General features: G+C 38.6%; 2 protein-coding genes across 2 annotated transcripts; both read right to left on the reverse strand.

Annotated features, from left to right (window-relative positions):
- Nucleotides 1-657: 657 nt before the first annotated feature.
- Nucleotides 658-2,774, reverse strand: lect2.1 (leukocyte cell derived chemotaxin 2, tandem duplicate 1). The gene is made up of 5 exons (XM_030776083.1): nucleotides 2,687-2,774; nucleotides 2,053-2,082; nucleotides 1,803-1,902; nucleotides 1,336-1,505; nucleotides 658-1,103 (listed from the first exon to the last, which is right to left on the reverse strand). The coding sequence occupies exons 1-5, from the start codon at nucleotides 2,724-2,726 to the stop codon at nucleotides 937-939; spliced, it is 507 nt and encodes a 168-aa protein (XP_030631943.1). The 5' UTR covers nucleotides 2,727-2,774; the 3' UTR covers nucleotides 658-936.
- Nucleotides 2,775-12,531: 9,757 nt separating this feature from the next.
- Nucleotides 12,532-14,716, reverse strand: si:ch211-132p1.2 (proteinase-activated receptor 4). The gene is made up of 2 exons (XM_030784911.1): nucleotides 14,562-14,716; nucleotides 12,532-13,652 (listed from the first exon to the last, which is right to left on the reverse strand). The coding sequence occupies exons 1-2, from the start codon at nucleotides 14,668-14,670 to the stop codon at nucleotides 12,604-12,606; spliced, it is 1,158 nt and encodes a 385-aa protein (XP_030640771.1). The 5' UTR covers nucleotides 14,671-14,716; the 3' UTR covers nucleotides 12,532-12,603.
- Between the last annotated feature and the right edge of the window lie 552 nt (nucleotides 14,717-15,268).

Here is a 15,268-nt window from a genome sequence, read left to right on the forward strand (position 1 = left end):
ACAAACATGCTGTACAAATAAAGTTTACCTAAACCGAGTCGAATTGGACTGAACTGAGTTGAACTGAATCAAATGGTAAATGAGGAAATGGCTTCTTTTCCTTGGTATTTGTTCCGTGCATGATGTATATTGTTCCAAATCAGTGGGCATCAGAAGGATTTGGCAGCAGGTTAAAAGAGATATTTTGCTAAATATGTGTCTTTTATCCAGCACGAATATCAAATGTAAAGAAATAAATATAGTAAAGAAATAATATAGCTTTGATTTTTCTATCATAACTATATTACCATAGACAGATCCACAAAGAGCAAACAGCTGCTTAGAGGAGTTCTTGGTTTTTACAAACAACTATACTAATATGTACTATTTAGCCTTTTTCTTGAGATGATCCATGAATATATTTTCTGTTTGATTTTGTTGTTTTGGGTGTAGGGGTTAACCCTTGGTGCTGAAATCTGGCACCGTCCAGAGATATATTCAGAGAGATAGAGAGTTATCACGGCATGCTCTAGTTATGATGTATGTGGTGGTTTTACATACAGGCAAAATAAAGACAGGTGGGCGGATTATCACAATGCCTTTGAATCATCATAATGTGTTCATCAGCACTGTAAATAAATAAACAAACAGAAAAAATAAACAAGCTACGCTGCCTTAAATCTTCTTTAATGAAATCACAGTTCATAAAACTTTATGGAAAAAAACAGTGAAAAGTGAGGCAAAGACAGTCATCGCATGAGCTCATTAAAAACAATCATTCACACAAAGGATTAAGCCAGCTAACTAATCTTATACTGATCTAATAAGTGAAGTCATATATCGTTGATACTCATATATGAATGCACGCAGATTGAGAAAAAAAAAAGTAAGAAAGGAAACACTTTAAGAGAAAAGGCTTGTTAAAGTCAATATGAGTAAGTTTTAACTCCATGGTCATCAGAAATATTTGGTGGGGTCAGACTTGTCACACATCTGGACGTGAACATGGGAAGTCATGCCGGGGTAAACCCTCTGTATGGGCAGAAGCTTGCCAATCTTCTGACCCTTCTTCACAGTCCCACGGTAACTATCAGGCTTCACGTAGAACAGCTTAAAGCACAAACCTTAGGGAGGAACCAGTCAGTCACAGAGAGCAATAAAATAAATCAGTCAGATGCCTGGGCAGTCTTTTATATTGACTGTTAATATAATAAAAAAAAAGGATATATCACTACCATATTTTAAGCAAAAGACAGAAAAAATTATAATTCCATTGATATTCTGTATCATTATAGCAGTATGGTTGTTCAAAACTACAAGTGACTAAATGCTGCGTATGCAGTGGAAAGGCCCAACCTTCTCCTCTAAGGTTGATGCCGTCGTTTATCGGAATTCGTTTATCCTTCTTATCAGTAATCGAGTAAGGAACAGCTTTGCCATTCAGTGTGACGTCAAAAGGTGCGTAGACCGTTGCTCCATCAGCGCAAATAATGTCCAGGCCCACATGTTTACGCTTCCCACCAGAACTGTGACAGATATGACCAATCAACAGAGTTCAACCTCAGCTATACAGTTACCTTTCATAATCATCAATTCATTTATGGACAGGGAGAGAGAGAGAGCGAGAGAGAGAGAGATCATGTCAGAAGTTTAGTGTTTGTGGAGAAAATGAGAATTACATTCTCATAAGTGTGACTTTTGAGTGTGTTAAAATGACCTCATAGTAATCTCCAGAAGGAGAGAGCAGGAAGACACACAGAGTGAAGAACATATACACACAGAAACATTTCTCTCTCTCTCTCTCTTTCTTCCTCTCTCATTACCGGCTGGCCCCATAGTTTCCACAGCCATATTTCGCCGCATCACACCCTCTCTTCCTGTTGGTGGGGTTACCACTGCAGAGTGCACCAAATTTCACAGATTCTGTTAACACAAAATTGTTACTAATTATTACGCATGTGTGTGTGTGTGTGAGTGTGTGTATGTGTGTGTATGTGTGTATGTGTGTGTGTGTGTGTGTGTGTGTGTGTGTGTACATCTGAGTTAAAAAGTGGAAGAGAGAAAAGCAGGTACCCCTGTTTTGTCCCTGTGGGCTGCAGAGCACTGGAATTAGAAAGAAAACAAGAGGATAATGCACATAAGTCTATAATTATTAACAACATAGTACATATACAGTAACTAAAATCGTATGCATGTATTCTGTTGTGCAACAGTATGCTCTTTTAGGTGAAACTTCAATAACAAAAGCTTAATTATGTCCATCCAAACACAAAGAGAGAAAGAAAGAAAGAAAGAAAGAAAGAAAGAAAGAAAGAAAGAAAGAAAGAAAGAAAGAAAGAAAGAATATTAGTGCTCCTTGACAATTAAGTGACCTAATGATGCCTCTCATTTGTGATCTAAACAATAGCAAAAGTTCAAACTGATAAATAATTTGCAAAGTAAAATTCTATACATTTACGGAAGAAAACAGTGAAAAGTGAGGAAAAGATGCTCATTAAGCCAAATAATTTACATTTACTGTCTCTTAATGTTGTAATCAATTAATAAACCTTGTCCAAAAGTACTTCTACTGCAATTGTAACATCTGAATTTATGTTATATACCTGTAAGGTCATTTCAGTATGATATTCAGGTGACAAAATATATTTGTAAATATCTCTCTGTGGTTTCACTTATTGTCTAAGACTAACCACATATGATGTCTTACCCACTGAAGCCAGCACAGTCAGAAGTATGACGGTTTTCATGTTTGGTCAAATGAAAGCTTCTCCCTCTGTCACAGATGTATGTATCCTGGTGCATGTTCAGTGTAGCAATCGTTGCACCTTATATACACAACGTGTGGAAATTGTGAAAGCAACTTTCACCTACAACTGAAGTTACAACAGTTACAACTCCTCCCTCTGCCTGAACACCCTGCACACGCGTGCACACACACACACACACACACACACTAGGGGTGTGCATCTCTGCTTTATAAGACGATCCAACACATGTCTAGATACATTGACTACGATATGATACAGAGACGATACATTTTGACACGGAACAATTCTGCGCGATTCTATGTAATTCGATGCGATGCGATGCAATACGATACAGTTATTAACATTTGTTTAATGTAGACATTCATTTTCCATTACAAATTAAAATAAGCCAGTTCCATAAAAGTGGCATTGCTTACCACCAAATTGATATATTTCATAAAAGATCAGGGCATCCCAAGTAGTTTCGTTACTTTATGGCATGGAAAAAATGGAAGACAAATGTATTATTTCAGAATTACATGTCATTGTGTTTATTAATTTTTGAACAGACACAGTTAGACAAAAAAGACTTACTGTATGAGTAAGCATTTTGACATTATGAATATAAACTGAGCTCTGTCTCCCACCCATGCCCAGGTACTAGTGATGTGTTGGTTGCGAACGAGTCGGCTCTATGAGCCGGCTCCTCTACGGCAACGATGGATGCCGGCTCCCACCTGACAGCCGACCTCTTTTCCTTTTTTTTCTTTTTTTTTTTTGTTAATTAATACAAGACAGAATAACAGGATGATCATTTCGCCACACTGTTCGCCCAGGGTCACTCCATGCACTGACTGAATGTTGTGTTGATGTGTGTGCCGTGCAACCAATCACGTGTGATGACAGACAAGGATCAAGAGTTCGGGGGGAGGGGGGCTGACGGTCTACAGAGTACAGAGATGAGAGCACACAAACAGCAGAAAACAAGATGCAGCGAAACGCTAATTTACAACGTATAAATAAAATGTTCAATACACATGTGTAATAGTGTTTGATTTTTTTACATTAATGTTTGTATACCAAACATAATGTAAAATAATGGTATTCTGGAAATTATAAGGTTTGGATGTTCCGTGTTCTCTGTTCTGCTTAAGCTGCTTATTCAGGATGTATAATGGCACATCCGCTCCATGGTTAATTCCAGAGAATGGACGATTGCCTGCATTGTGGATCATAGCAATAAGTGTGGTCTTCAGACAGCTTTAGTTGTCTCAAGAAAACTGTAGACCTCCGGCTGACATTTACTAACATTTAGCCTCAAGCTACGTTCATCCGCTCAGTCAAGATTATGTCTGAGGCCTGCTGGGAAAGAGGATAGGGAACTTTCTGGGTCTTGTCTTAGTCACTAGTTTAGGGTGTTGGGTGCTGACAAAATATTGCTCTAGCTCTAAAATTTAATCTATTTGCTGTCATGTCCCATGGTGCTTTTAGGCTGATCTTTCACCTCTTGACCTTGTCTTGCCTTGTATTTGTTTGACGTAAGACAAAGCATTTGCAAATCTCTAAGGGAGCTCTAATTCTAATTCTGATCTGTTTAATTGACAATCATTTAATTGTTTGTTATATACTTAAATTACACAATTAAAAAAAAAAATAAATCAATTAAAAAAAAATTAAAAAGCATTGCCTTGGAGGCTACATCTAGAATACGTTTTATCTGGCATTAGTGGCAAACCTGATGACTAACACACACATGTAGCCTTATTCATGTTTAACCTAGCAGTAGTGCTATTATTTATAGGCAAGGCTCATGTGGGCTACATTGGCCTTCCCATGAAAAACCCAGACTGAGGTTTATCCTTCTTTTGATCCAGTTTCCAAAGTCATTATGTGGTCATGTACTGAATGAAGCTTTGGGTGTCGATGATCACATGTTTATGCAAAAATGAACAGTTCATAAAATAGAATGGAAAACTGTTACACACACACACAGAGACACACACATACACACACACACACACACACATATATACTCTGTGTGTGTGTATGTGTGTGTGTGTGTGTGTGTGTGTGTAAAGTAGTCTAATCAGGTATTTAAGATGATGATAAAAACTTCACTTCTTTACATAAACCAGAGACTGAAAAAAGAAGCCTTCTACCACTATTCTACTTTCATCACATCCTTATTTTCACCCCTTTACTCATTTTTGCTCAATACTTACCGTTAGCTCACGTTTTGCAAACACTGATTACCACTCTAATCACAGTTAACCATTGTTTTCGTACCAACTGAAGCTGAGATGAAGTAATATTGCACCACATGCAGTGGAAACCGCATACAGTAATCACGGTTATAGTGATCGACCGTTTATATGGATCAAAAAGCTTGGGACAGAATCACTCCTATCCAAGTACAGTACTGTATAATTCGCTTATAGTAATCAAGTAGTCCGCTAAAAGTGTTCATTTTGGGTCTTTTTATAAATGACGACATATGGATAAAAATTAACATAACGGTAATCCTGCCAAAAACGAGCCAACGAGATGCAGCAGCGAAACTTGGTGTTCCTCAGAATATTTTACGGATAAGTTTGATTTCAAACGCTGCTACCAGTTGGGCATTTAGCCTACAGTTTATTTTCAGTTCTGTTAAAAATTGAGAATTGCACTGGAACCACAGGCAAGCCTTGGCTTAGCTTGTATGCGCACCGCTGACGTTACCGTATTTTCTAGACTGCACAATACTTGTACGTTTTAGGCTATAGCCTAATTATGATTTGAACTACAATAAGCTATATTTTATGTACAGTACGTACTGTATTATAGTGTATTTGAATTATACACAGTTCCGTAATTTAATGTACAGTGCTGTAATTTGAATAGTGTTTGAAACAACTGTAGGCATACTGTAGCCTATTTTGAAAGAGTCCATAAAATTCCGTAAAATAGCGACGCTATCCGTTTCATTACTTTATATTCATGTAATAAATATACAAATGTCAATTAGGTGGTAATCTGCGTGAGAAATAAAGGAAAAAAATCAGTTATAATGATCATCCGCTTATAGTGATCAATTTCACCCGGACGACGTGATCACTATAAGCAGTTTCCATTGTATTTATCCCCTTCATTAAACCATATATAAGCACACACACAGAGTGAGAATTTCACCTCTACATGTACAAATCTACAGAGGCGCATCTACTTTCCCCCAAATTAATACTTCAGATTTGTATTTAATAAGGTTTTAATAGCTCAATGTCTGAAGTCAGCACATTGCAATTAATGAAAATCGTCAACTTCCCCACCTCAACTCATGAAATCATTGCATCTAAAACAGCAACTGAGAAAATTATACAAAAACAAAACAAAATAACAAAGCAAACAAACATTGCAAAACAAAATTCCTCAGATATTACATAAAATAGCTAGTCAAATCAATAACAATAACAACAATATAACACGTAAAATATGTCTAAAATGTATATGTGTTTCTTTAATCAAGCATTTCTCAAGGGTACTATTTAATATTTAAGGAAAAGGGTCTTATGAGATCTTTCTGGTGCAAGTTAAAGAAAAAATTAAATCAAATTATACAAAGAAACAGCTCAGTTACTGAAGTCTATGAACCAAAACCATTTCAACAGTCGGTTGTATCATTTTCAAGATCTTCCTCTTTCCTTTCATCTCCTGCGTCCTCTTTTTCTGGCTGCACAGAATAGAAAAAGGAAGATGAAAAAGGAAGAAGAAAAGTGAGTCAACTAAAATAGAGGGCAATGGCAGTGTTGTGTTGGTTGCGTGTGCAGTGTTTGTGGCAATGAAGTGTGTGCATGTCTTTATAAATACACAGTAACGAATCTCTATGACTCTGTGACATTAATGCATGCATTGAAATAAGGGAGAGAAAAAAGAGAGAAAAATAGAAAACAGAAAGTCTTATACTGACTTACACTTGAAGGTGCTTGAAAAGTGTGTGCCCTGTCTTTACAAGTCAGCCAGTGCAAAAGGACTACATTTGTGTCATTTGTGTGTGTGTGTGTGTGTGTGTGTCTACACAGGGGTGTGCACATATGTGAATGTTTACCGTGCTGAGAAAGTCCGTGGGGGAGGGTTTGTCTGTGGGGGTGTCATCACTCTCCTCCCTGCACTCCCTAATGCCTGAGCCCATTTTGCAGCATAACCACACTGTCGTGACCAGCAGAGCCAATAGGGTGACCAGACTGCTCAGAATAACCACTACTGGCATTTCTGAGTGGGAAAGGAGCAGTAGATCATTTGAACACAAAGTCTGAATGATATATGTCATCATGTCTGAGTGATGTGAAATGTGCAGTTCACCCTGCTTAACTGTCAGCTATCTATTGCAACTCCCAACTGTCAAAAGTCACTTTTTGACAGAGATAAATATATTAATACTTGCATTACTTTCATAATTAGACTGCTGACTTGTTAAAAATGGCTAGTTATGGTTTTGCGGTGTTTATTTAGATGTCTCTAGATGTTTCTTCGAATTTTGGCAATTTTCAGCATACGCCTGGCTCATACACTGGCTAAGGTATTAAAATGATATCAGTAACTATTATGCAAAAATGATCATGAATTGCTTACAGCATGAACTGATTACATTGTCATAGCTGGTGGGTGGGGGACTGGAATGTAATGAAAGTTTTAAAAACTCACATGCACCTATTTAAAAATTCTCATTAGCTTTTATTAAAATAAGACAAATTGTTAGAGATAGTGGTGAGTAAACATTTTTTTCTGGAAACATCCAGTAGAACTAGAGCTTATAATAAGCCAAGAAATACCCATACCATCATTTTTTGTCATTCCCTCTGGATCCATGGTGCCATCAAACTGGACAGATTTGGAGAGTGAAATATTGGTATGTCCTATGCCAGAAGTTGAACATTTTATTAGTCCCTCAAACATTTGTTTTCTTGTCAAAAACTTCTTGGAGAGGCAAACTCCAAAATGTTCTTTGTGGATATAATTGAAATGTAATATTCATAAAGGTTTATATTGTCTTTAAGCTACATTAATTTCTTAGAGAAGACATATACTACACAGAAGTGAGTTTTCAGTCATTGCAAAAGGCCCTGAGGTTAATTCTCTGTATCCTCTCTTACCCATAACACCATGAAGTTTCAGGCTAGGTCACCAAGTAGAAACAATATTATATTTTCATTCATCTCGGTCAATGCTCCATTTTGCCACTAGGTGTCAGTCTTCTTTAACAAAAAGAAAATGCATCCCAACACTGGCGTTTTAGTGTATCAGAGGTTAAACTCAGCTGCAAGGTCCTCACTGAATGTGTTTTTCCCTCCATTTTCATCTAGATAAGATGTCACCTCTGCTCTCTCAAATACTGAGTTAAACTGAGGCATATTTTCCTTAATATTGTAGATTTTTAAAAAATAATTACCAGTTCATTAACTGTTACAAGTAACAGTTATACATAACAGCTAAACAACAACTTCATTTTTCAGTATTCTAATGGCCACGGAACTAATATTCTGCAAATCTGTTAGTGACCCACATCTGAAAATTTTTATTTGGGACAGATCATCATTCATAAATAGATTTAGAACCTGATAAAAGGGAAGGTTCCAACACATCAACTACTGCTATTTGAGGTTTCTACCTATTGTGACAAACATTGGTTGTTCTATTTTTTCACATCCTCCTTCAGATAACATCCCAGCCCTTCACACACAATTTGGTGATAAACAGCTCATGACCATTCAACATACTGAAAACCACCGAAACAATTAAATTAAGTTCTTTTTTTCTCTGTTCGACATTCTTCGTCATGTACAATGTTCTTGCCTAGGTGATACAGTATCATCTGAACAATGAACAAAGAAAGCAAGCAAGCAATGAACACAAGCAAGGAACAGGAAGTGCATGTGTGTGTTTGTCAGTTTGATAAATTGATCTTACGATGCTTGATCAAAAGACTCAGAAGGAGAGCTGACCGTAAAATTTAAGTGCCCGTATTATAATGGCCATTTATGTCCATTATCCAGAGAACATTAGCCACACATGTTTTTCTTCCATTTTAAAGAGAGTGTTTCAGGGGCCCTGGAGAGCAACAGCATAATGCTGTGCCGAGATGAGTAACAGCAAGATGACAATTCATATGGCTCTAGCAGCTGTCCTCCTCAATGACCCATTCAAGTGGTCCCTGCTCAGTCCTCAAGACACACACATATTCTGATCGGTGTTCAGTCTTAGGATTCAGACAATAAGTGCACTGTACTTTAATACTGATAATAAATAGCAGCATCCTTGCGAACTAGAACTACATCCATATCACACACTGTGGGATTGCAGTGACCTCTTTCAAGTTTTGTTTTGGTGGTTTTTGACCACTGTCATGTCCTGTTACATCTCAATAATAGAGGTTTAAGCAGTGACATGAGAATAAAAAATGAATGTTACATACCTGATATATGTGATGATACTGGGCACATACAGCAGTGAGACTTGTAGTCCTGGACTGAGTTTACCAAACTGATACTTACACATGGCATGGGTGTCAGTCACCCATTCTGGGGACCTGGAGACTGCTGTGTCATTGTCTCCCTTATCTCCTCACACAACTACATTAAAAAGCCGTTGTGGATGCAGCATGCAGCAGCTTGATTACAACGCACAGTGTTGGAGGGGCTTGAAATGAACAAGAGACAAACAAACAAACTCACATTTGCACACACACACACACACACATATGCACACACAAATACACACAAGCACACACGCCCACACACTTTCACACACATTACACACAATGTGTGTTAATACTGTGAATAAGATGTTCAGTTTCCTTATGCCCTCCCACTCTTGAAATTCAAATGCAGTTCTGAAAAATGCCATTAATCCATTAAGCTGATAACAGTATGAACCTGCTCCGAACCTGTTCTATTCGAACGTGTCCTGTGTTTGTTATTTTATAAATGGACATGTATCTGACACTGAACTCAGGAAGAACCAGCAGTAGAGTGTACACCTTTTCCTCCGTCTTCTCACTCTGATTGTAGTTTTTGGCTCTAACATTCACAGGGGAATAGCCCATATAACTTGGACCTGTGTTGTTCTTGAAATCTGTACAAAGAAAGCTTTACTGGTTGGTATTACATAAGTGAAAAAAATTCCCAGCACAGTCGTGCGTGGAAAAATAGCAAACTTATTTAAAACAGCTCCTGAAAATCTATTTCTGAGTGTTAATCTTTGTAAAGTAGATAGACACATTTGAGATATTATTGTTCCATTGTGTATTCAGACATGAATACTTGTACTCATTTTTTCATGCTGTATAGATTTTGTTTTTACATGTTTTGTTGCTGTTGTTGTTGTTTGTTTTCTTTTGTTTGTTTTTTTTAGCCATGAGTAGCCATGAGTCACAACCGGGCTTAACACAAATAGTCATGAGGTTATTTAAGAGTGCTGATACTCACTGCTGATATGATGAAAGAGTGAAGAGTGAATTTTCAATCAACTGTTTTTCATAAAGAGCTAACAGGAAATGAAGGAGTAGATCTATAGCAATATTTTTATACCTGACAGCATTCAAATTTAACTGTGCCCTGAATGATCAAAGGAGGACAATTACATAGTAATTGTGGGACAGTGGGTGTCACATTCTTTTCATGTTGCTTTTAGGATGTATCAACACAGTAGTATTCCTCATTTACCCAGCTATTTCTCCATTATATTGCCACTCCATACCAGTTTTAATTTGATCTTTGCTTTGATATTCATTAAGTAAATGCCACATTCTTTTATTGATAATTGGAATAACGCTTCATTACTGTTGAATATATTTACAATAAGAAATTGTCAACATCCCTTGGTTCAGATGGATTATGGTTCAGTGTTCAGATGGATTCTCCTGTTGTTTGGACTGTGCCTCTGAAGACTGTGCCGTTACACAATCTGCTCTTTCAAGTTTGTTTCTCTTAAACCACAATCTCTTCATTACCCTTTTCAAACTATGCTGTAGTTTGTTTGTTTGTGCCAATTCGATTTGTCATAGCAGATGTTTATGGGGATGCTGCCTAAATGTGAACATGAGTAAGCCAAGAAGTCAGAGCTGTCTAAGAAATGTGCATCTGCTGTGTCGTAGGCCACGCAGGCTGTTCAGGTGTTGTTGCTGTTGTTGGTGGTGGTGGTGTTTTTTTAATGTTTCACACATGACACATGTTTTAATACATTGACCAGTGCCAGCTTAGTCTGCATTGTGAGTTCATTCTTTTCTGAGACACATGTCATATATTGTGCAAGGGTTCCTCCAAAGGCTATGATATTGAAGCGGAAATAGCCACGTTGTGGTTCCAATGTGGTTGTGCTGCTGCAATTGTGATAGTTACAGCTTGAATTTATTTTTACCTGTGAAGCAGAGCAAATGTTAACTTACTTAAAAAAGAATGTGAGTAGAAGCAGTCAGTCAGTATCTAGTGCACTTACACCTGGTGGAGAAGCCAGGAGGGGAATTTACTCATAGTATTTACATTACGACCATTACTTTTTATACTGCCAAATTTTGTCATAGCCAATGCATACTAAGTTAACATCAAAAGGCAGAGCTAGCTAGTGTTTCATTAAAATTCTTGTAGCCTATAACTGCAAAATGGAGACACATCTTAATTCTGAGATTCCTAGCTACCTTGCTTTATTTGTACAACAACTGAGGCTAACATTAGTTTGCACAACTTCTCAAGTTTGGTTCAGGTTGGGATGAGACTTGTTTGAACCCTGTGACAGGGGACTCATCTCCCCAAGTCCAGGGTTGCCCATGTTTCTATGATCCCAGCATACAGAGAGAGGTTATCCCTGATTGTGAGTATGTGAACTTGTGGTCACCTCCAGGAGTTACATCACTTGGCAGGAGTTACAACAAAGTTCTGCTCAATGACACTGGTGTTTTTCAGACTGCTTGCCAAGCCAAGGAAATAAGATTCATCAAGGTCCTGAGTGCTGTCAATTAATGAAGAAGTGTTAGAGTCTTGTCATGTTGAGTATTGAGCGATATCTCACTGGAAATCAGTGCCTGAATTCATACAAATGTAACCTCAAATGTAACTTCATGCACTTGATGCAGCCTATAAAAGGTCTTATAAATACATGTAGTTAACCACAAGATAAGCATCTTTTAAGGGCACCATCACCATACATTTCAGCAAAAAGCAAACTGAAACACAAAAACCCACTTGTGAGTTTGTATCAGTTGGTTAGATAACATGACAAGTTGCATGTCTCAGCTAGAAGATTTGGTTTCCACTTTAACCAGCAGTAACTGATTAGCAGTTGGTCCTCTTAATCAAACATGTATTATAGTTTCCTGTTCTAAAACTTAAAAGAAAAATGTAACACTGAACTCTACAACAGGAAGAAAATGATATTGAATATATTTATGGCCTTTTCAGCACAGTGCACAATGTTAACCATAAAACGGCAATGCTACAGATCTTTGCCTTTATTTTAGACATTGGAAAGCTCTCTGACAATTGTTATGGGTAGCACAAATAACAGTCACATGCTTCCAAAAAATGCTGACTTTGCAGCTGAAGACTAAGACTTTGCAGCTGTGTTGACTTTATCAGTTCTGTGTGTAGTGAGAAGAAGAAGACGACAAATATGCCACATTTGTTGAGTGCAAGTCCTTTCTGAGACTGGCTGCTAGCGGTCCATACTTGAATAAAACAGAAGTAAAATATAAACTCCATCTCTTTTGAATTTATTTTATCTTCAAAGATCATAGACCCCAGTCAGTTATTCTTTCATGGCAAAAGCTTCTTCTTCTGCTAAGCTTTTTCCTGTAAATGAGGAGTAGCTAACAACAAGCATTAACTCCCCTCTTATACTGGCCAGGTAATCATGCTTCTACATTTTCTGTGGACCCAGTGGTCCTTATGGACTTTGACAGGAGGGTGACCTTTGTTCCTGAGTAGGATGCCTGGTGCCCTGAAGATGAGTCAGCGCTAGCCTTTTGGCAACACAACGCTTGCCGAACTTTCCCTCTGAAATCCTCGGAAACGTAGTAGAAGATGAAAGGGTCAAAGCAGCTGTTGAAGGTGCTGACTGCCAGGCTGATCATATAGGGCACATAGAGGTCATCCCCATCACCAGTCAGGTAGGAATCTGAGTAGTGCAGCAGCAGTAGTAGATTACTGGGCAGCAGACAAACAATGAAGACTAGAAGCACCAGCACAGTCACACCGATAGCGTGAGCGAAGCGACGGCCTCCGGTTACGAGTGTGTAAACCACAGCGCCATAGCAGAACAGGATGAGAACCAGCGGTAGCAGGAAAAAAACAGAGAAAAGTGTGATGAAGTAGGGCATGAAAAACTTCTCTTGCTCTTCTGCTGGCAGCGCATCGTGACATGTTGTGATGGGCGGTTCATTCAGCAGGTACGACTGGCGCGAGGCTAACAGGGGCGCCATGGCGGCTGCCACGACAACCCAGACAGAAAGACTCATGAAGAAGGAGGTACGCTGGCTCCGGAATGTCTTAGCGCCAAACGGATGCACTAGTGCTACGTAGCGGTCCATGGCAATCAGCATCAGGCACAACACTGAACCGTACATGTTCCCATAAAAGAGAGCTGTGATCATCCGGCAGAAGGCCTCACCAAAGCTCCAGTCATTCCCTGAGAAGTGGTAGACAATCCGAAATGGGAGCACCAGAAGGAGCATGAGGTCGCAGGATGTGAGGTTGATCAGCAGAATTGTAGAGGGCATTTTCTTGGTGCGAAAAAGCAGAACCCATAAGGCCAGCAGGTTAGCAGGGAGGCCCACAATGAAGGCCACAAGGTAGAGGAAAGGGACCACCAACACGGTGGTGCTGGCCTGAATCTCCACCTTCTGCTTTTCGTTCAGTGTGAAGTTGCAGCCATCGGTCACTAGTTTGAACGACCGCTGTCCTGAAGGAGTTAAGAGAGAGAGAGAGAGAGAGAGAGAGAGGGAGGGAGAGGAATGTCACAGTGGGCATGGAAAATAACTTAATATAACTTAAAATGTCTTGAAAAACGTTGAAATTTTTACTTCAAAAGAAACTTTACTGAAACTACCAAGAGAGAAGTGGTTACATCAAGAATCAGTTCTGTTTTAAAACACTACAGTACAAAAGATCACTCTGTGGTTAGTCTGTGATAATCAAGTGACTAGGACAACAGCATTGAGGCACATTAACTGCAGTTTCATTTTTGGAAACTAAAAATTCTCTTCCCAGTTGATTGTCTGTTACGGGAACAAAAGCTTGTCTGGTATGTGGATGGGGGGTTGGGAAGCACACATGTATCTATAACCTCTTATGGCAGAGCAAACTGAGAAAAACTGAGAAAGCTGGCAGAGAAAAACTGCATACCTGCTATTAAAATGACAAATATCTCAACACATTTTTTGCCCTCTAAGAAATGCTAGAATGCTATACTTTTCTGGGAACACATTAAATCTCTGACTGTTCTGGCCTCAGGAAGTGGGGCTGCAATTTCCTAGGAATTTCTTGTTGAACTTTTCACTCTCTACCACTTGCCTGATCAGGAAGTGCATGATGATGTTTACGTAAAACCATTCTTCAAAGAACAGAGTCTATCTCTGAGATAAAAGTGACACATGTCCGACCTGCCAGTACATTATGCATTAAAAATCACTGAGATAATAAACAATAGTTGAGTCATTAACACATATTCTACCTGTCTCAGTCTCTCTATCACACACACACACATATATATACATATACAGACACATATATACATATACACAGACACCTATCAGTTATCACCTTAGAGACACTGAAAATATCACCACGCAAAAGGAGTTAAGATACTTACTGCCACTAGTTCTAGAGCATTCTTCCTCTGAAGAGGGGGATGATTGATGGGTGATGGGAAAAAGAAAGAGCAACAGAAACAGAGCTCGGGAGAAGACAGGCAAAGCCATGGTATTAAAGAGGCACAAATGAGTCTTGTATTCTATAGTAAAGATTCCCTCAAAAAAATAAAGTTTAAAATAAATAAATGAACAAATAAATAAATCATTTAAAAAAGGTACTTCTCTCCTGAAGAGTAAAAACACAGTTGAGAGATGACTGTTATTTTTCCTCTTCTTTGTATTCCAATCCAATCCAACTCACAATGTTTTCCTCCTAGTCTTGCCTTCTTTGTGGAGCAAAAAAAATCCGCTGTGTTTTCTTTTCTTTTTTTTTTTTAAATCCTGTGTTTGATGTTCAGTGAGGGAGTCTGAAGGACAGAAGTCTTTCTCTGGAGTGTTCTTAGTCTTCCACAGCCTGTGTGTGTGTGTGTGTGTGTGTGTGTGTGTTTGTGAGACTTAGTTTCCTCACCCCTGTTCTCCACACAATCACACTCCAGTGAATGAGTCCCTCTCTCCTCCTACTCTCCCGCCTATCTCATGATGTAAACTAGATGTGGGTGCATGTACTTGTGCACGCATATGTGCGTGTGTGTGTGTGTGTGAGAGAGAGAGAGAGAGAGAGAGAGAGAGAGAGAGAGTGAGAAACCACATGTCTGTGCATGGGTCA

This window comes from Chanos chanos, chromosome 1, assembly GCF_902362185.1.
Source record: "Chanos chanos chromosome 1, fChaCha1.1, whole genome shotgun sequence".
Classification (NCBI taxonomy): domain Eukaryota; kingdom Metazoa; phylum Chordata; class Actinopteri; order Gonorynchiformes; family Chanidae; genus Chanos; species Chanos chanos.

Coding starts and splice junctions, on each gene's coding strand:
- lect2.1 (XM_030776083.1), bottom strand. CDS start 2,726: ATGAAAACCGTCATACTTCTGACTGTGCTGGCTTCAGTGG. Junction 2,083..2,686: donor GACTGTGCTGGCTTCAGTGG/GTAAGACATCAT, acceptor TTCTAATTCCAG/TGCTCTGCAGCCCACAGGGA. Junction 1,104..1,335: donor CATCAACCTTAGAGGAGAAG/GTTGGGCCTTTC, acceptor TTCCTCCCTAAG/GTTTGTGCTTTAAGCTGTTC.
- si:ch211-132p1.2 (XM_030784911.1), bottom strand. CDS start 14,670: ATGGCTTTGCCTGTCTTCTCCCGAGCTCTGTTTCTGTTGCTCTTTCTT. Junction 13,653..14,561: donor ATGCTCTAGAACTAGTGGCA/GTAAGTATCTTA, acceptor TAACTCCTTCAG/GACAGCGGTCGTTCAAACTA.